The 20,887-nt window shown below is 34.1% G+C and overlaps 2 protein-coding genes and 1 long non-coding RNA gene across 6 annotated transcripts; 2 read left to right on the top strand and 1 right to left on the bottom strand.

Annotated features, from left to right (window-relative positions):
* Positions 1 to 97: 97 nt before the first annotated feature.
* Positions 98 to 9,515, top strand: LOC101746075 (glutamate-rich WD repeat-containing protein 1). Of its 2 annotated transcripts, XM_062671230.1 has the most exons (8): positions 98 to 192; positions 1,407 to 1,939; positions 2,010 to 2,166; positions 3,676 to 3,894; positions 5,004 to 5,140; positions 7,461 to 7,615; positions 8,520 to 8,740; positions 9,358 to 9,515. In XM_062671230.1, the coding sequence occupies exons 2-8, from the start codon at positions 1,632 to 1,634 to the stop codon at positions 9,493 to 9,495; spliced, it is 1,335 nt and encodes a 444-aa protein (XP_062527214.1). In that variant the 5' UTR covers positions 98 to 192; positions 1,407 to 1,631; the 3' UTR covers positions 9,496 to 9,515. The 2 variants fall into 2 exon arrangements, with proteins under 2 accessions (XP_062527214.1, XP_004932951.1); XM_004932894.5 differs by lacking the exon at positions 98 to 192 and having other exon boundaries at positions 1,399 to 1,939.
* LOC101741322 (mismatch repair endonuclease PMS2) lies at positions 9,491 to 18,946 on the bottom strand. 3 transcript variants are annotated; one of them, XM_012696127.4, is made up of 8 exons: positions 18,564 to 18,946; positions 17,122 to 17,281; positions 14,851 to 14,994; positions 13,391 to 13,592; positions 11,439 to 13,043; positions 10,707 to 10,905; positions 10,283 to 10,432; positions 9,491 to 9,687 (listed from the first exon to the last, which is right to left on the bottom strand). In XM_012696127.4, the coding sequence occupies exons 1-8, from the start codon at positions 18,639 to 18,641 to the stop codon at positions 9,601 to 9,603; spliced, it is 2,625 nt and encodes an 874-aa protein (XP_012551581.1). In that variant the 5' UTR covers positions 18,642 to 18,946; the 3' UTR covers positions 9,491 to 9,600. The 3 variants fall into 3 exon arrangements, with proteins under 3 accessions (XP_012551581.1, XP_062527213.1, XP_062527212.1); XM_062671229.1 differs by lacking the exons at positions 17,122 to 17,281; positions 18,564 to 18,946 and adding exons at positions 14,223 to 14,353; positions 15,197 to 15,330 and having other exon boundaries at positions 13,391 to 13,534; XM_062671228.1 differs by lacking the exons at positions 9,491 to 9,687; positions 10,283 to 10,432 and having other exon boundaries at positions 10,756 to 10,925.
* Positions 15,335 to 15,908, top strand: LOC134199726 (uncharacterized). The gene is made up of 2 exons (XR_009974337.1): positions 15,335 to 15,476; positions 15,773 to 15,908. It is a non-coding gene; the product is annotated as an uncharacterized LOC134199726 (long non-coding RNA).
* Positions 18,947 to 20,887: the final 1,941 nt, after the last annotated feature.

Below are 20,887 nucleotides of genomic sequence, written 5' to 3'. Positions count from 1 at the left end.
TTTATACATTGTATACATGACACTCTGACAATGCTGTCTAATCATTACAGTAGTCGGTATATATTCATGTAGTGATATTTTGCTTTTTTTATCTTGCATAAAATGTGGTTTATAGCATAGATAATACACCTAGTTTCGTGTAGTAGTTAATAATCTGTAATTTGTTGTGAGGTTTCCATGTGAATTAGAGAGGTGAATGAAGTTAGCCCCTCAAAAAATTTTTTTTTTCCTATTTTATACTTATTTTCTATTAATTCGTTTGTTCATCATTTGTTCATGATTGTTCACTGTTAATAATTGTTTGTTCTGCATTTATTTATTTAAAAAATTATTTAAAAATATACCTACAAGTTAGCCCCTCTAATGCAATTTTTAATATTTTTTCATCCTTAATGACTCGTAAATATTCATTTTCGATTGTTCTTATACAAAACACGTTTGTTCTCTTTCGAAATTACTCGTTTTTTGTTTTATTTACTATTTTTATTAGTTGAATAAATGTATGCAAAATATGTGTACTGCGCATGCGTCAACTATAATGCCTAAACTTTCCACGCGGTTTTAATCGTGAAAAAAAAAAACAAATATAAATCCTGAAGGAGCAATTAATTGAAATACAGTTTAATTAAAAAAATTAAAAAATAAATAAATGAAATAATGTGCATTGGCGTTAAGTTAGACCAAATACATTTTTTCCATCCTCCTACTTATCGTTATGTAGGTATAAAAAAGATAGGGATTTCACATAAGTAATATAAACATATAAGTAAATATGTTCATTATTTATCTTTCAAGAGATAATATAGATATACATTATAATAACTTTTTTACACAGTCGAAATTATATTCCTAACATTAGTAAAATAACATTTTAATACGATAGGTAAGAGGATGAAAAAATGTATTTGGTCTAACTTAACGCCAATGCACATTATTTCATTTATTTATTTTTTATTTTTTTTAATTACTCTGTATTTCAATTAATTGCTCCTTCAGGATTTATATTTGTTTTTTTTTTCACGATTAAAACCGCGTAGAAAGTTTAGGCATTATAGTTGACGCATGCGCAGTACACATATTTTGCATACATTTATTCAACTAATAAAAATAGTAAATTAAACAAAAAACGAGTAATTTCGAAAGAGAACAAACGTGTTTTGTATAAGAACAATCGAAAATGAATATTTACGAGTCATTAAGGATGAAAAAATATTAAAAATTGCATTAGCGGGGCTAACTTGTAGGTATATTTTTAAATATTTTTTTAAAATAAATAAATGCAGAACAAACAATTATTAACAATGAACAATCATGAACAAATGATGAACAAACGAATTAATAGAAAATAAGTATAAAATAGGAAAAAAAAAATTTTTTGAGGGGCTAAATTCATTCACCTGAATTAGAGTGATGAAGAAACAGAATTATTGATTTGGCTTAAATTACTTTGTTTCTAAGCCACTAAAATTTATTTAAAAAAAAAAATATGAAGGAAAACTAGACATTAATCTAACCTCAATTTACACGTAATTTCCAATACCTGCTAGTAAAGTAATTTGTAGAATTCCATTACATATTTCTCATACGTTTACTTTTTATTTAAACATAACTTCAAATCAGCCTCATTGATTATGTCCAACGAAGCAGATGAACGTATGGACTCAAGTTCAGAGAATGAAGACGACGAAATGAATGAAGAAGCGGAGAGTGACCAGAACGATGATCGCCCGAAAACTTATTTACCAGACCAGCCTTTAAAGGAAGATGAACAATTGGTCTGTGATCATTCTGCTTATGTGATGCTGCATCAGGCTCAAACTGGAGCCCCATGTCTTAGCTTTGACATAGTTACAGACAATCTTGGAAATGATCGAAATGAATTTCCTATGACTGCTTATTTGGTCGCCGGAACACAAGCGTCAAGTGCACATTTAAATAAGTAAGTAAAACAAAAAATGTGAATATTATAAAAGTAGAAGCTAGTTAGTACCATGATATGTTTTTTGCAGTCTTTTGGTAATAAAAATGTCAAACCTACACCCTATATCTAAACCAGAGGAAGATGAAGAATCTGAAGATGATGATTCTGATGATGAAGATGAAGAGCAGAAACCACAGATGACATTCTCATTCATAAAACATCAAGGATGTGTAAACAGAATAAGGGTAAACATAAAACTAACTAACTTCACAAACTAACAAACTAAGTAACTTTGAGAAACAATGAACCAGCCAAGTACATTTTTTTAAATTTAATCATGTCATTTTAAATATTCAATCATATTTAGTATTAAATTTTTAGTATGTTAATCGTAAAGTTTGTATTGAAATAAACGTAACAAGAAAGACCTGTTTAAAAACTATTAAATCTTCTAGTGACAATTTTTTCTTGTAATTCAAAAAACATGTATTTTAGAGACATATATGAGATCACCATTATTTAGATGTAAATTCAGGAATGATGACAAGATGTTCCCACTCATCTAGGAGCATGTGGTCAGGGTAGATTTCTAGACACTTAAGTTGTATGCCCTTGGTGATGGTATGATTAAGTTGTATGCCCTTGGTGATGCTACTTCTGTGATTGAGACAGTAACGAGACTTCTAGCTTGGGGAACCAAGCTGAAGGCTTAGTCCGAAGGTTTCACCTGAATTTGACCACCGGTATACAGATTACCGATATGAGGTTCAACATTCAATTGTTTTGCACAACAGCTGTTTTGCCCTTTAAATCACTATACATCACTGCTTCATGGGAGAAATAGAATGGTGTTAACTACTTCTGTGGGCTTAAATATGCTTTGCCAACAGCTTTAACCAAAATTTACATATTTTCTAATTCTTTTTTTTACAGCAGAAACAACCCTAAAGGAGACCCTTAGCTTGCACCTGGGACTTTCAGTACTTAACTATTACTCACATTTGTTTAGTTTATTCTATAATTTTAACTGTTTACTTCTGTTAACCTTTTCACTGTTATATAAATTAAAAGTAGTACAATTGATTGAGTACAGCTTGTATTGATACAGTAGTATTGATTGAGCAGCTGCAGCAAAATAATCATATATATTTTTGCAAATTAATGTTCATTTTTAAGTTCTCTGTTTTAGGCATCCTGTAGTGACCTCATTCACAATAGGTTTGAAGATTCATTGAAAACCACTTCTGTGCACTTGAATAGCACATGCTGTCTTTTCTGTGTTTCAGTACCTCCAATACACAGTACCTACTACCAATTATAATCTCTATAGACCCTGTGACTTATGATTCAGTGCCAATTCTGGTATCACCTGTTTGTGTTTGTTGGGACCACTAAATTTGCTGTTCATTATAAATACATAATCTTAGTAGTGCTCTTATTTGTTTAATGGGGAAGGTTACAATGGTTTCAGATCCTATACCAGTTGCATTTGAGTCTTAATTAGCTAGTGCATCAGTCTAATCAATAAATACCTCTTGGCTCACTATGTGCTATAAACCACCGAAAGTTTTCGATTCTGATTTGTTTTGTACAGTTAAGTTTAAATCATTTATTAATATGACATTTCACATGAAACATATGTAATTTATGAATTTTTATGGCTGGTTGCTGATTCTGAGAGTATTATGCAAACATAATAATAATTTTTGGGAATTTTGTATATTTTCAATTTTGAATAATTAATTAATTTTCAGGCTACAAATTTTAAAAACTCTGTATTGGCAGCAAGTTGGTCAGAACTAGGCCGAGTTGACATTTGGAATATCACACAACAGCTGCAAGCCGTGGATGACCCAGTCGTGTTAGAAAGATACAACTTGGAGACAGTTTCAAATCCCGTCAAACCTATATACTCATTTAACGGGCATCAGCAAGAGGGTTTCGCTCTCGATTGGTGTCCTACTGAATCAGGTGTGGGTATTACATTAGTTTATTATTTAATTCTAAAATACATTTAACTACTGCTTGTTTTTTAGATGATTAGTTTTTTAGAAGTTGTTAGATTACTTTGAGATTTCATGGCCTGGTAATGATATCTTTAACCCAGACTTATATTTTCTTCTTACTTTTTATTGTAATGTGAAGTGAAATGAGATGAAGTTCATTAATTTGAGACTAGTCAACTGAGATGAGATTAATAGCAATGAGAAGAGATGGGATGAGTTAAAGTTTAATGATGATTATTTACTGAGCCTTTTTCAGTGGACTTTTTGAAAGAACTTGAGAAGCTATGTCCAGCGGCTTTGTTTTATTTCCCTCATTCATGCACTTTCACAGATGCGAAGCATTTAATAAATCGGCATCATTTAAAGCTGAAAAAACACTAAATGACCAAAATTAAATAGTTCACACAACTTTGCTCCTCACGATCTGATCAAAACCCCTATTAACTACTTACTACATTGATACAAAAAAAATGTTTAAAACTATTTTATTTTTGGAACGAAGTTCCTTACGGCAGGCTTGGAGGGGATAGGGATTTTGCTGCGCGACCGAACTGAAAAAAATGTGATAGTAAAACCGTAAGAAAAAATCCGTGGAAAAAAGTGCGTGGAATAAATCCGTGGAAAAAAGTGCGTGGAATAAAACCGTTAAATGAAACGTGCGCAGGCGCGACAGTCGCATACACAAGCGAGTAGTGTATAATACCTTTCTCTTTCTCCTTCTTTCTTTTCGTTCTCTAATCCCTTCTCTCTCTATTTAGTAATTATTTCTATTTCTATGTAATTTTATGTTGTCAACCAAAAATAAAGAGATATATTTTGTTATTTTAATTGATAATTTGAATTACTTTTTTTTTTATTTTACGTAATTTATTATTTCCTAAAATACTGAATTTCCTAAATACTTTCCCGTACTTAAATAAAAACTAATCAGCAAAATTTAAGAGAAAAACCAAGAAAACCTACATAAAATTGAGCACCATTTCTTTTTTTGCAAATTGTGTCGATTCTACATTAGCCGAAGGAACTTCGTTCCTACCTGGTGTCCCACGACACCACATCTTTAATTTTTATTTTAGATGCTGGCAACTGGAGACTGCAGAAGAGACATTCATATATGGAGACCAAATGAAGGTGGCACTTGGACTGTAGACCAACGACCCCTTGTAGGGCATACCAGTTCTGTTGAAGACATACAATGGTCTCCAAATGAAAGGTAAGAAAAGTATTTGAAAAAATTGTGAGGTGCCATTGTTATACAAGAGGTAAAAGAATCATTTCCAAAGTCAAAATTGTAAAGGGAAGATTCAAATGTAGTTTTGAATCTTTAAAGACTGGAAATTCTCCGCAGCTATATGGTGTGTGTCACCCATAAATGCAAGAATATATATTTTTTTAAAACGTGTTACGTTAGATACTTTAATTTTTTTTTGGCCTATCTATCCTAGTAGTCTTGAGGTGTTAGCTAGCTTCACTGAACGTGTAGGCGAGCTCACGGGGCAGTAGTACTTAGCCTGGGCAGTGCTTCGCTCAATCTACCACCGGATCTGAATCGCGACCCACTGAGAAGATCCGGTGACAAGATCATTGCACTGTGTTTGTGTGTTAATTTTCTGTAATATTTTCTTTAATAATTTAAATGTACGAGGGGCGTCTGATAAGCGGCGTACGCTACGTGTACACTGTACAATGAATAGGCCCTCCCTCTTGCACGTGATTTAAGACAAAAGAATTTATGGCGGCTATATGAACTATGAATCAGTGTTAGGGATGCACGATTTTTATTTTTGAATCGATTTTTTGGATCGTAGGCCTCTGAATCGATTGTTGGATCTCTTAAAAATCGATTCAAATTTTGAATTTTTCGTTTCATTACTTTGGGAAAACAAAGGTTGATGTGTTTTCATATGGTTAGAAAGGTTTATGGTGTTACCTTTTGTTTTTACGATACAATGACATATTTTGCATTTTGCTCCAATATCAGTCTACGAAATTGGGCCACACATTGCATTTAATAATAGGAGCCATCGGTAAAATCACAATAGGCACAATGATCAAAACACGGTGATACGTACGGCACAAACGACCAAAGCAAATAAAATCAACGAGGACTTTTTAGAACTATGTACTTGCAACATGTTTCATTATTTTTGCCTATCGACTTGACTTGCTTCGCTTTGTACCGTCATAAACATTATAATAATAATGTAAATAATTATAGTGACAGCATTCGTTTGTAATCTATCTTTCTTCACATAATTACTACGATCTGAAGGATTCGATTCACTTAACTTATAGAGCAAGAGCCCGCGACGGCCAGACCTTCGTAATTTTATAAAAGCTGAAAGTCTCTCTGTGTATGTCTCTAACACAGGTAAGAACGACCCGCGACTATAGAGTTTCGATTGTGGTTACTTGGGCAGGTAGCTGGCAGTAAAGGTAAATAAAATAGTACCTTAAATTCGTTAAAGTATAAAGTTAACTTTTTTTATTATTTACTCCAGAATATCTTTAGAAATCACGATATCCATTGCCGGACACTTTTTACAGTTGCTACATCCTGCCAGATACCCCTAAACTTTAATAAATTTTAATTATACTTTCGTTATACTATAACAGCTGAATTTTATATATGTTACTTAGGGACTTATAAAAATATGTTAACTCAATAGCCAGACAGTTTTAATGGTTTTTACATCTTGCCAGACACATTGAGAGCCCGCTGTAGGTGCGAGCGCGAGGTAGCCACTGTTCATGCGGGTGTAAGTGAGATAGAGTGCCTAGTCTATTGCGATCTTTTACTGCACATCAGCTGTCATTTATGGGATTTATCCTGCGTTCTTCAGGAAAAAATAAATTAAAACCATACAAAACATTAAAAAATCGCTCTAAATTTTGAATAAATTAGTATATTATTGACTGTTCGTCGTAGTTCCCTTAAGTTAAGCGACTAAACGATCAATAAAATTCCTTCGCAATCCCAGAAAACAGTTGCCCCTTTCGGCCCCGTCTTCTCCTTAATCTTCTTTAGCGGCCTTTCTCCTTTTTTAAACTATTGTATGGATTCTTGTTTTCAATTTGGGTCATTTTGACAAATCCACGTTTTATTTACGGTGACAATTCGATCACAAATTTCTTCAGGCTACTTTAAAGAAATCCTTGCAGCTCCCGAGTCGGGTTTCCTAACCCTTGCTGAAACATTAAAAAAACACAGTCGTACACGGTGCAGAATCCCGAAGAACCGATGAGATGTCTTCAAATTTCCTATCTATTTTCTTTTTTAAAGGTACATAATCACAACGCGGTTTTCGAAATAGGATTTCAGGATTCGGCGGACATGGTGATTTTTATCGCTCCACAGATTCAATTGCTTGTAACTTAATTTTTGTATTTATATTGTCGCTGAAACCGACAATTAGTGCTATCTATTCCGAATTGATGCGTTATTGATAAGATAACGTAGACCGCAGACTTATGAGCCGTCCCTTGTAATGTGCCACAATGATAATTTAAAATACTTTTTTTTTAATATCCAGGAACGTATTAGCTACATGCTCTGTAGATAAGACCATAAGAATATGGGATACTAGAGCAGCACCACAAAAGGCTTGCATGCTCACAGCTGAAAATGCACATCAAAGTGACATTAATGTTATATCATGGAATGGAAAAGAGCCATTTATTGCAAGCGGTAAGTCTTTAAGTGTAACTGTTAAGTTTAAAAATTTATAAAACTGGTTCTAAAATTAAAGATAATTTTGATTAATACTATAATTATCATAACTGGTGGATAGGTCCTCTTGTGAGTCCGCACGGGTAGGTACCACCACCCCGCCTATTTCTGCCATGAAGCATTTACCTGATTATTTAATTTTTAACTGATTTTCTTTTAATATTAATAATTAATTGATATAAGTCAACTGTAAGAGAGAGATAAAGAGACAGAGAAGTCAATATATCCTAATACTGCCCTCGCGCTCTTACCCACAGAAGTATTAAATTGAATTTAGAGGATGATTGGCACCTTGGATCGGTCTGTCTTTTTGTAAGAGGTTTTAAAATAGTTGTCTGGTGGACATATATAAAAATCATATTTCAGAAAATACGTGAAGTAGGTCATGATTTTATGTACCTTGAGTACCTGATACCTGAAAATTGGTCGTCTAAGCAAGGTAGCAGGTAGGCATGCGTTCTTAGTACATACTAACACTACGCAATCGGCCACATTTCGTTCGTCAGAAAATACGTGACGCCTGGGAGCCCTGGGATCTTACTCTATAAGCGTTATGTATGAAAATATTGTATAGTTGTGTGAGTGACCAATCTGTATACGCGTCAGTGTAGGCTAAATGTGGCAAAAGTTATAATAGCTACTGACCGCTCCGTCGGGTGCACACACTAACGGAAATGTGTATTTACGATTACAACTACAAATAAAGACCACGGCTCGTACTTTGCAACAATTATATTATTATCTGTTTTCATAACATATTCTGTTTTTTAATTTGAAAACAGTTAAAAAAAACATCTTCCCTTTTATAGTTACGATATAAATTTTTCTCTGAATATAATAAACGTTTTCTGATTATTTCAAGGCGGTGATGATGGTTTTCTACATATCTGGGACTTGAGACAGTTTACAAATAGTACTCCAGTGGGTACATTCAAACATCACACTGCACCAGTTACATCAGTGGAATGGCATTGGACCGAGCCCAGCGTGTTAGCATCAGCAGGAGAAGATAATCAAGTAGCTCTTTGGGACTTAGCGGTTGAAAAAGACGATGATGAAGTTGAAGATGATGATGAATTAAAGGTTTGTCTATTTATTAACGTAATCAATTAATAACTTAAAATCACATTTCTTTTTTGCTTTAATCGCACAAAATATAAGCCATCATCTATAAAGCCTTCGTCAAACAGAACGCGTACTTAACGTCGCGCTCTTTTCATGTCACAGAAAATAGTATAGATGAGTCTAACGCACCTTGACGCAACGCATTCGCCAAATCATAGTGCCTTTCGATAGCAGTGTGAAAATTTAAAAGTATTAAGAAATCGAGTGATTCAGATGTGGCATTGTATAAGCATGGGTATTTTATAACTATTTATATCATTTTTTCGGGCATTATCTAGTATTTTAATACACATTCACTCGGACGCTAAAATAAAATTTGTAAAAAATTACAACCCCTGACGTCAAAGCGTCCTAACGCCGCGACAGAGCGCTGCGTACTTATAGCGCTGGGGCTCTGTTTGACGGTATGTTACCATAGTAGTACAACACATCTCGGCGTCAGTTTAGCGCTCTGACTCGCGCTAATTACGCGTTCTGTTTGACGAAGCCTTAAGAATTGTCTACATTTGTTTTGATAATTTATAATTTTGTACCATCTTTTTTAGATACTTTGTAATATTTTTATTTTATTTCAGAACCTTCCGCCTCAGTTACTATTTATTCATCAAGGACAGACTGATATTAAAGAGTTACACTGGCACAAGCAACTACCTGGCGTTATTGTAACAACAGCACATACAGGATTTAATATATTTAAAACTATTAGTGTTTAAATAAATCATACAAAATTTAAGTCTTTATTTCTTAAAAAAAAATCTTTATCAAAACGATCTTCCATGATTTTTGATAGAAATAATACTAAAATAAAACTGAAGTTCTCAAAATTTATATCCACTGCTGTACTCAGTTTGGACCATAGCTAAGTTGACCAAATGCCTTATGGTGGGGCGTCCATGTGGACAGTTCTAAAAAAATGAAAATGTGGATTAATGTTATAAATAATGTCATTTGAGTATTTTGAGTACTTATACATAATATAATATTGAGATACTGCTAAGTCAATCTTCAAACGTAGATATTTTTTTTGTTTTTGTATTGGAGGTATTACTGGTGGCGCAGAGGTCTTTTGAGCTTCACCACGACAGGTGGGTGAGCATGTGTTCAGCTGGGTGATGTGGGATTCAATAACTGCTGCCCGAGCGCCTCCGAAGGAGACCTAACAGCTCAAGGGCAACTGCTTTGCGAATGAATCTGCTGCCAGATCAGATTCGCGACTCGCTGATAAGATCGAGAAATTCAGTGGGCGATGCTATGGCCTAGTTTTAATGTAGAACTCTTCAACAATAATGGTGAAAGCACATAGTGGATTAGGTAGATTCTTAGGTCCTTAGGCGGCGGTGGTGGATGGAGGAAAACTAGCTAATCTTTTAAAGTAACCATTTTTGATATTTTATGAAAACCTTTCTGATAAATTCCAGTTTGGCATATTTTTAGTTAAAAGATTTCAATGATTTCATGATGACTATCTCACTAGACATTACGTGACATTACGTTACTTACCCACGGCTTATCAATTTCTGCCATATGGTCGACCAGCGTTCTCATGTCGGATTTTTTCAAAGCTGTGCCAATCATGACAGACTTTCTGCAAGCTCTCGATGCGAACATTGCTCTTACTCTACTCGGCCTGCAATGTTCGGTCGGAGCTTCCTATTGTAACACATTGTAAATGATAATACAAAATGGGATATTTTTCTCAATATGCATTATGTACAAGAATAGTTCCTAACTTAAAATTTAGTAACGTAATGCAATTGATCGACTCTTAAAGCCGTCACGGTACTCCAAGTTTACTCATCATCCATCCTATCCTACCTTATTTTCTAACTAAATCGGATTGCCGATTCCTGTCCAAAGTCTATCTATGATAAATCAAGGAGTGCGGCGTCAGCAAATATTTAGTAAATAGTTTTATTTTAATTACCCTTAACATAAAGAGCATTTCTTCGATATCTTCCTTTCCAAATAACCAATTTTTCGACATTGGTATAGTCAAAAGTTTTACACGTTTCGTTGGCAATGCCTCCTTATTTACTTCAAATGTAAAACCGTTCTTTTTGAAAATATCTATGTTGTCCATTAGTATTTCTTCGTTTACACCTGTTAACTCTAGTTGTTGTGGGCTGAAAATATGAAAATTTGCCTGTGTAATAAAAAAGAAATATATTCAAAATCCAATACATTGTTCCACTTCTTAGCATTATGTTAAATGGCTGTGATAATGATGTTGTCATTGTTATAAGTGCCGCGAAGTGTATTTCATTACTCATTAACAGATTGCACAAAAGATGAGAATGTAAAAATGAGTAGACTATATTAAAAAGAAAATGGAACGATTTAGAAAAATATGTACATTTTGAGCCCTATAGTGGAAATTATATTAATCGTTCAACTGTAACAAATGGGTGTGAATAAATATATTCGCCAAAAAAGTATAGTCAAGTATGTTCAATGATGGTATGATGTACTCTTTTATTCTTGAGGAAAGTTTCTCTATGAATAATTCCTAGACATGCAGGAATTGTGCTGTCATACTTATGGACATTAGTAATGCCAGGAAAACATAGAAATTTTTATTCATTACAATAATTTTATGAACTATCAGAAAAACAACAACGGAACTTTTATTTTAAATTCGAATACACACAACACTTACATCACCAATTTTTGACTGGTTAGTTCTGTTGTACGCTGTAAGGTTTCAAAATTATAAATCTCATCAGTAGCATGTTGGTCTATTACAAAAAGATCATCTTCTAGTTGTGTTATTATGAAACCCAAATTAAATTGCCCCACAATATGCATCTTCTTAAATGAATCCTTAGATATTTCTCGTATCAATTCTTCTTCACATTTTTTATTGAATACTGGATTAATGGCGCTTTTAAATTTCACTTTAGTAGGTAATATCCTTTCATTATTTCTATTATAAATTTCTGTTAAAGCCTGGACATGCTGCAAAGAAGTTTTTAAAATTACTGATCTCCTGTGGTTCTTACCTAAGTCTTCTTTGTCTGTCACCGTTAAAACTTTATTGTAGCTTTCGGAGGTTTTTTTAGATCCCGGTGGTAAATGTATCTTAGGTTTTGTTTTTGTTTTGCAGTTAATGGTATAAGTTTGCTCTACAACTTGTTCTGATAACTGTTTTATCTGTGTATTTGGCATTTCGTTGCAATAGTCTAAATATATAATCTCTTTTTCCTCTGTGATTTCAGTTTCTTCAGATTTAATTTGGTCAGATATAATTATCGGCGTTTCTATATTTGTTGGTCGAGGTATTAATTCTGTAACATTTTTGTCATCACTGCGCCCCTCAGATTTCATAGGGACTTGAGGGATCTCTTCTGAATCAAGCAATTCATTGGTATTAATATCACTGGACATCAATTTTGATTCATTAATACTTGAACAGGGTTGTTCTAGTCTTTTACTTTTCATAGTAATGTAGTCAGTAATTGCTGTAGATTTTCTTTTTAAATCAACTTTATTTAAATCTTCCCTTTTTGAAATAGGATCACAAAGCTTTGATTTTTTATCGAATTGTTGCAGGAAAGACGTAAAAATTCTCGGTTGATCTAATTCTGGTTTATGATCTTTCGAAATAGAAACATTTTGGGAAGAGTCTACTTTCAATGTCCGCGGTATACTTTCAAATAACTTAAGTAAAGAAACTTTTAAAACGTCCAATATATTTTTCTCTTTGGTTAAAAATAATTTTCTTTTATCCGGCGTTAGATTTATGTCTACAGACGATCTTTCAACATTAACATTCAGAAAAACAAAAGGATATTGGTTTGGATTGTATTGTCTGTAAACTTCATTTATGAGTTTAGTTATTTTAATTGGTTCACAAGGCCTGTTATTTACGAAGAAGAACTGTCTGTCTGTACTAGATCTACCACGCCCATGTTCACACGAAGATACAAAACCTATAAATTCAAACGGTTTAACAATGTTTTTATATCCTTGTGATTTAATTTCATCTTTTGCAATAGCTTCAGACTCGTTGTCGTTGGAATCTTCTGATAGGTTAATGTCCACATCTTCGATGACAAAACTTTGTTGATCATGAGCTACTTCACTAGATAGACCTTTAAAAATATTATCTTTTATGTTTTGAGTGTATTCGGGTTTTATTTCGATTATTGTCTGTAGTTGTTTAAGACCAAATATACTGGCAATGTTGTCTTTATACGAGGAGCCATGCGTTTCAACTACTACAGATTTTGTATTGGAAGATGCCTGATTCGTACACGTAATTCTGCAATCATAAAAGTTTAACCTTGATCTCGCATATTTTTATTGTCCTTCAACTGTACTTCATATAGGTACCTACTCCTAAGACAAGAGAATAAACTCGTGTATATAAAAAAATAAACCCGCAAAATGATTACGCAAGTAATAGCTGGTGGTAAGGGGGTGTGCGGCGACAGAGTGCTAAGTTTCAACTGAATAGCTGTTAAACCATAATACTGAGACTTCTGTGTGCGGTGGTATTCACGTGGTGATGTCGATTGGCTCCGGTAATCTTTTAACACCGATAGGCCTTAAGCTAGTTCACTTAACTATGCAAATAAAAAAATATATTGAATGGATATTTTGACTTACTTAACACCTATTGAAATTAAACAGTATGCATATAGTAAATGCGTCATTTTGTTGAATTCTCTTTTTACATTGTTATGAAATTCCTTTTGTCTCACTGGCAAGGAATGAAACAGATTTGTACAAGTAACGGTTGTTCCAATTTGCCTAGAACATGGTGTTGTCTTTACAATGTTACCTTTAAGATCGTATTCTATTTTAATTGCTGTAATAATACAATTAAATTATAGTTAACAAGTAAAAAATATAGGTATATCAGATTTTACATTAAAAAAAACTAATTAAAATCGATGCCAAGATTTCTTAGCTATTGTATACGACCCCAAACACCATATTAAGTGTAAGGGAATTGCCTACCAAAAAGAAAGGTGGTCACACACTCACACACTCACACACACACAACACACACGCAAAAACAGTTAATTAGTTTCTGATACCCATAACACAGGGAATCCTATATTGGGGCCGGATGACCAAGCGTGATTTGTTCCCAGTCACTTTCCTATATAATTGTACTGTGCGTGTGTATGTCACTGAACTCCTCCTAAACGGCTGGATCGACTTGAATGAATTTTTGTCTATGCATTCATTTCATTCATTTTGTGTATGCAGGACAACGTCTATCGGATCCGCTAGTTAAAACATAAAAAACAAACTACCTTGAACCTTTCGAGCCCTTGAATTATATACTCAATGACACCCCGCCGCCGGCCGGTCGCCGGGGATCCACTAAGCCCTCTTATATATATCTTAGCCGATAATACGGCTATCTAATACTACTAACAGTAAACTCCAGATCGCGGCCTTCGATTTAAAACAGTGCGGTCGACCCTACCTCATAATTTGCAAGCGAAGTAAATTGTCCCTTCGTAACAAGGCGACACTCTACAAGACGTCCAATCCCCTTTTTGCAGGATAGCCGACTGAGCACCATGGTATTTGAGGAATGTAGATCTTCACGACGACCTTCAATTACCGAAACCTATACGTAAGTAACTAAATAACGCGTTAAACGCTTCTTTGAAAAAGCGGTGCCTATGATAACCGTCTTAAAGTGGCCGTCGCTAACTACACATCCGGCCCAGGCGACCGGGCAACGCAAAGCCGCCGTCGCACAAAACGTGTCGGGTCTCATGTAATCGCTGGTAGTAGGCTAGGTCCCTTGGGGGGGCTACTCCAGGTTTGTGTGGACGGGTAGGTGAGTTTACGGGCTCAACCTGAGAGAATTTGCTAACACTAGCCTTAGCAAGAGCAGTGCTTCACAGAATCTACCACTCGGATCGGAATCGCGACCTACTAAACAGATCCGGTGAGAAACTCTGACAAGAAACATTTCTATTTTATTTGTCTGTATATACAGCATGAATGAGAATATTCAATGTAATCATAAAGATGATCCTAATTCTACATATAATAATAATAATATTAATAATAATAAATGGTTTTTGACAAAAAAATCTTACCATAATTGGAATTTTTATGCCTGGTAGTTACAGTCAGATTTGCCAAAGCACAAAGTGAACTAAGAGCTTCACCTCTAAAACCAAAACTTGATACTCCAAGCAAATCTGAGTAGTCACTCAATTTTGATGTATGATATTTTAAGGCTGAAAATAAAGAGAAAGATAATTGTCTAATTCTATTTTTTTCTACATATTCGATGGTAGCCTAAAGGGCTAATCCAGCTACGCGTGGGTAGCCACCTACTGGGTACTCATCTACCCACTACAGGTAGGTGAGCTCACGGGCTCAACATGAGATAATCTGATAGCACCAGCCCTAGCAAAAGCAGTTATTCGTAGAACCTACCACCAGATCGAAATCGTGACCCACTCACAAGAAACTCCGTGGGCTTATTGTATGAGATTGTGGTTTATTCTTCGATCAACAATAGTAACTAGATTTCGGGTCGGTGCATAAAATCCGTCTCGTCAAATAACAGCGCACTTGAAATGTGAGCTCTTATTTTGTTTAGTTCACTTCAAACACAGCCAATGTCAACCCGTCTCACAATACCGCAGTGTGTATTCAAAAGTTGCAAAAATAAGGCCCGAAAAAGCAATTTAACGGCCGGAGTATCTTACTTTCGGTAAGTACATGAAGTATAAACTATATTGTAAGCTTTAAACTTATAAATAATATTAAATTTTGAACAAAATTACCGATTTTTAACCACCGCTACAAATGTTGGCCAAGGCTCAGCCAACACATGGACAAACTTTTGCTTAACAGAACAGTAAATGCATGGAGTAGATTTGTGTTGTAATAATTTTTTAAAATTTGTTAGCAGCACTTCAAAATTAGTTGGTTAAAATTGGTTAATGCTGCTTTTGTGTCTGTTTGTTGGACTCTCATTAGATACTTAGCTTTCCATTTTTATTTTAGCTTTCCTAGCAATCACGTGTGCAGAATGGATCTCGATTGTCGCCAGAGAAACAAGAGATGACGTGCTCCGTGCTCACGGCTACTGAAATGTGGCCGAAACATTGTAATAAAAATACCACGCTTGAAACCGTTTAAACGTTGTTTTATTATGTGCACTGGTCGCGAAAACTTAAAAATATATATTACACAAAAACGTAACGCTAATAAAATAATAAGTAATGTATAGATACTAACAAACATACATTTCCAAAACATAAAAAGTGTTCGCGCGACAGCGCGACGTTCGTAAATGTTCGGCTCAACTCGGGTGCCGTCGCCCGTACACACCCCGCACCTCTTATAACAGTGCGGTACATGACGGCACGCGGAGATACGCTCGTTCGATATTGAGTAAATTTGTGCGCGCGCGCCTTTCGTTATATACTAAGTAAAAGGTTGAGTGTGAACCGGTGAAAAGGTGTATGTGCCACCCATCGCAGAGGAACACCACTACGACCGTGATAGTGCCAGCATCAGCCTCCAAGTAAGTCCCGTTTTCCTACCTCCCCTTTCGTGTCCGCTCATTCTCCGCAGAGTTCATATGCTCCCTTTCAGCTCATCAGCTCACGTTTAAGGTGACGCTCACCTGCGTCACCAAAAAGTAAACAACTAAACTTTTACTTTAATTCATTAATAAATTATTTTAGTGTTAAGCGCGACTCCCTTACCTCCTGTAGTAAATAGAAATCGGCATTTCAAGAAGCAAAAATAAATAAAGCAAAACGATGTTAGTTCTCAGAGCAATTAAGGGAAAAGTTACTTTATTTATTGCACCTTAAGATTGATTTAACATTAAAAGTTGTTTAAAATATGTCTTTTTATTGGTAAGTGACAGGAGTAATTTATTGCTTTGCTCGTTTTATGTGACGAATGATCGTAAGTATTAGATAATGTTTTGGAGATTTGTGACTTTATTACTAGGTGCCATAGTTGTTATTAGTTTGAAAGTAAAAGTGTTTCAAAACTTTTTTCTCCGTTTGTTAGTAAACGAATGTAGCTATAGGTGTATATTCACGCGGACAGTTTTTGCTTTAATTTTGTACGTTCCTTTATCTAGTTACTATTGTTGATCGAAGGGTTTATTTCAAATAAAATTTGGTTAATTACAATCACTGCATGTTGTATCAAGTGACAAAGAGCATTTCAATACAATTCATTGTCTTTCCCTTTCTAAGTTTATACAATAAAATTAACATGCAAAATCATAATCTTCATTCTGTTGACATATGATATTACAGAAGACCATGCACAAAATTAATGCTTATAAATTTAATATAACAATAAATAAAGTACATGTAATATTTGCTTACTCAATGCTGCAAAATTATCTTCATTAACTCCTGAACCATTGTCTGAAACTTCAATGCTATCCATACCATAATTCTTGCATCTAATATCAATTTTGGTAGCTCCTGCATCCAGTGAATTTTCCACTAATTCCTTAACTGCTACAGCCAAGTTCAAAACTACCTGTTTCAAATAAATGTCATTGTTTATAGGATTATTTCATAACAATAATCAGATTGGAAATAATTATACTCATCTAATTATATCATACACTCACACACAATAATAACTTTTTGTAATTATGGTGTAGATAGATATCGACGCTTGAAAGGCAAAAGTGACTAAGCGACAATAACTACTTTGTACATAAATGATAGGCAATAACCATATTCGATGCGCAAAAAATATATATTTCTAGGTCTATTAAAAGCATTTCAATCCTACAGCTACTAGCTAGATTCTGCTACAGCTGGATTCGTTAAAATAAATTTTGTTTTCAGGTATTTCAAGTTTAGATTAGTCTACTGTAAAGTTCACGCATTGTCGCTTAGTCACGTTTGCCTTTCAAGCATCGATATGTAAATGTAGATTTTAAGGAAGAGTAGATTTGTTGATGTTGAGAGATGTTGGAACATATTTATGATAGATGATATAGAGATGTTATAATATACATTAACAGCATAAGTAATTACTAATACAAGTCATAATAGATCTACAGGTGAATTTAGTTTTCAGAGAATAATAAAATTGTTGTTTTGTATATAATGTACTTTATTATACTATTCCAAATTAAAGCTTGTATTTATTATGATAATTGCAGACTGGGTAGTTTTGTTGTTAATTTTAGAAAACATCTCAATTGCAATTACAATCGAAGATCCATAAATATATATATATTTTTTTAATATCTATAAAGTAAATAATACTCCATCAAGAAAACTGTAAGTAAAGTGTTCAAAATGTTAAAAACAATAAATAGAAAATAATAGAAGATTTAATAGTATATGATTCGTGAAAACCAAAGTTTAAGTAAAATATGATTATTTTCAATACTATTACTATTAGCATATGGAACTTGGGGCCTTTGGGTTGAGTAACAAAAGTATCGAGTAAGTGACAGGTATGTATACGTAAGAGGAAGAAAAATTGAAAAACTAAATCTACTAGCGTTACCGTTTTGTAAGCAATGAAAAATAATAGATTTAATGTATATTCAGAATATGGACGTGTATGGAAATAAAGATAGACCAAGTCACACATAGATCATGTAAATAATTGTTTTTATTAAAGGGGTTAATACTGAGATGACTGGATTTGTTATTTTTATATGTATTGATTGTATATCATGTCCGATCGATCAAAACACGAGGAAGGCGTGGTAAAATAAATGTTCTGGCGACCCCAGTTAATAGAGTAAGGAAAAACAAAGTGGTACAAATTTCAGTTGTTAAAAGTTTATTCTTACCTGTCCCGAACAAATTTTATGAACAGTATTTTCATTTATGGGTTTTATATCACTTGAAGGTGTACCTAAATTGTCCATCTTACAAATGTTTTAAGAAATTGCTTATATACGACTATGACTATTTACATGAGAGGAATTTGGTCTTCGTAACTATGGACTACTATGGAGTGTCTATTATTTCTATTAATTTAACTATGTACTTAAAAGTATACAACGATATAAGCCAGCAAAAAGCAGAATCAAAGACTACATTGAGATATGTATGAGTTATGTTTAAGTATAAAGTATGTAAAGGTCTTTAATTAATTTTCAGTTTTCTAAGTTTTGTTTATTTTTGATTCAAGCAGTAGTAATTTTCTTTGTCCAAATGGAAAGGCAAAGATATCATACCATACAGCCTAATCTTTTATATATATATTTTTTTGAAATGTGATATAATAAAATGAAATAAAGGTGATTAATATGAAACATGGCATGAAATGAAATGAGATGATATGGGATATTTTTATGAAAAATGATAATAATATTATGGAGTGAAATGATTAGTCGTCGTGGCCTAAAAGACAAGACGTCCGGTGCATACGTGTTGAGCGATACACCGGTGTTCAAATCTCAGGCCGGTACCAATTTTTCTAATGAAATATTTGTACTCAACAAATGTTGACGATTGACTTCCACTGACTGACTTGACTTTTTATTATCAAATAGATATATTTATTTTGATAATTTTATAACGATAATGGATTTTGCATAATTTGTTTTCTTTTAGTTTTCCTGCCGATGCAATTCGGCAAGAAAGTGGATAGCTGCAGTTAACTTGGAAAGACAAGAATATGACTGGATGCCTGTGAAAACCAGCAGAGTATGCTCTATTCACTTTATCAAACATGCTGGACGCTAGCATTCAATTGCCAGAAACAGTGGAGCAAATTGTAGGCTATATAGCCGGCTTTGTAAGCCGAAAACTGCAAGCGAAAATCAACTGTCCAGAATGCTTATCATTGCTATAGTAACCGGCAAACATCGTGAGCAAATGACCTTGACTGCGCAGAACCGAATTTTAGATCACTTTGGTGGTGAGGGTGAGGCGCGACGGCAGGGGAAATCGTATCGAGCGCGTTATTGGTAGATCAGTCGAACCTTGCGTCCCGCACCGCGCCTTCGTTCCGCTTGCTCCCAAAAGTACGCTTGCGTACAGTGAAAAGTCTATCGTTATTAATCGTTAAGTTATATTTTGTTATAATTGCTTGTTGACTTTGTTGCCATTGCTATTTGTTGAGTGTTTGTTGATTTTTTATAAAAAATACACTATGCCGCGACAAACTGGTGTAGTATTCAAAAGGGTAGAAAATTTGTGTACGACGTATATTGCTTCATTATAAAACAGGGGAAGAATGATATTATGGAAAAAGTAAAACAGACTTCGGAAGCAACAAAAACATCAGTGAGTACTGTTAGGTGCATTATTAACGAAGCTAAAGGCTCTGGCTTGCTCATCGTGCTTGGGACTCCGGGTAAGAAAAGATCAGGGAAGAAGAAAGTTACCGGAATGGATAGTTTCGTTCAATCTGTAATAAAAATATGTAATCATAATAACTACATAACAAGCAGCGAAACTCCGTACCGTAGAAAGGCTTCGAAAATTTTAAAGAAGATATACATTTTAATGGCTCGGAATGAAGTTTACGACGAATTATGAAAGAGCTAGGCTTCAGATGGAAAAAAAAACAGAAAATAATCGGAAGCTGGTAATTGAAAAAAGTAACATTCGATTACTATGAATCGAATATCTTCAAAAAATAATTAATTATAGACAAAAAAGAAGATCGAACCGACCGAGTCGTAACCTACACCGATGAGCCCTATGTCGACTTATCACGATGATGGCGACTCGGGTGATGAAAACAGTGATGATGATAATGGTCAAGATTATGATAACGAAAAAAAAATTAGAAATACCAGCTTCGCTTCAACTGAACGAAGACCTGGCAACAGCTCTAGTTTTGACTTAATAGAAGGAATATCTATTTTACCCCAAGATTAAATTATTACAATTATTAACCTATATTTTTTGTTGATGTTCTAATAAATATATAAATAAATACATATGTTGATTTTAATAATTTAATTGCATTATGACGCAGAGTAAATAATGTTTTTGCACGTGAGTGTACCATGCGCAAACTTACCCCCACTACGTCAACAAATGCTCAAGAAGTTTGCCGGCTATTATACCTGCTAATGAAAATTTGTATTTCCACAATCTGGTTAATTTGAAAGATTTCGGTGTACTCTCGTACCCATCTGTGGTGTTGTATAAAATA

The sequence above is a fragment of the Bombyx mori genome, chromosome 11 (genome assembly GCF_030269925.1).
Source record: "Bombyx mori chromosome 11, ASM3026992v2".
In the NCBI taxonomy this organism is placed as follows: Eukaryota; Metazoa; Arthropoda; class Insecta; order Lepidoptera; family Bombycidae; genus Bombyx; species Bombyx mori.
This window is presented reverse-complemented; position numbering and strand designations above follow the sequence as displayed.

Bases quoted from the DNA above. Each gene is read 5' to 3' on its own strand.
- LOC101746075 (XM_062671230.1), top strand. From the start codon at position 1,632: ATGTCCAACGAAGCAGATGAACGTATGGACTCAAGTTCAGAGAATGAA. The intron at 1,940-2,009 runs GTAAGTAAAACA...TGTTTTTTGCAG, and splicing joins TCAAGTGCACATTTAAATAA to TCTTTTGGTAATAAAAATGT. The intron at 8,741-9,357 runs GTTTGTCTATTT...ATTTTATTTCAG, and splicing joins AAGATGATGATGAATTAAAG to AACCTTCCGCCTCAGTTACT.
- LOC101741322 (XM_012696127.4), bottom strand. From the start codon at position 18,641: ATGGACAATTTAGGTACACCTTCAAGTGATATAAAACCCATAAATGAA. The intron at 13,593-14,850 runs GTAAGATTTTTT...GTATTATTACAG, and splicing joins GCATAAAAATTCCAATTATG to CAATTAAAATAGAATACGAT. The intron at 13,044-13,390 runs GTAAGTCAAAAT...TTATGATTGCAG, and splicing joins TTAATTTCAATAGGTGTTAA to AATTACGTGTACGAATCAGG.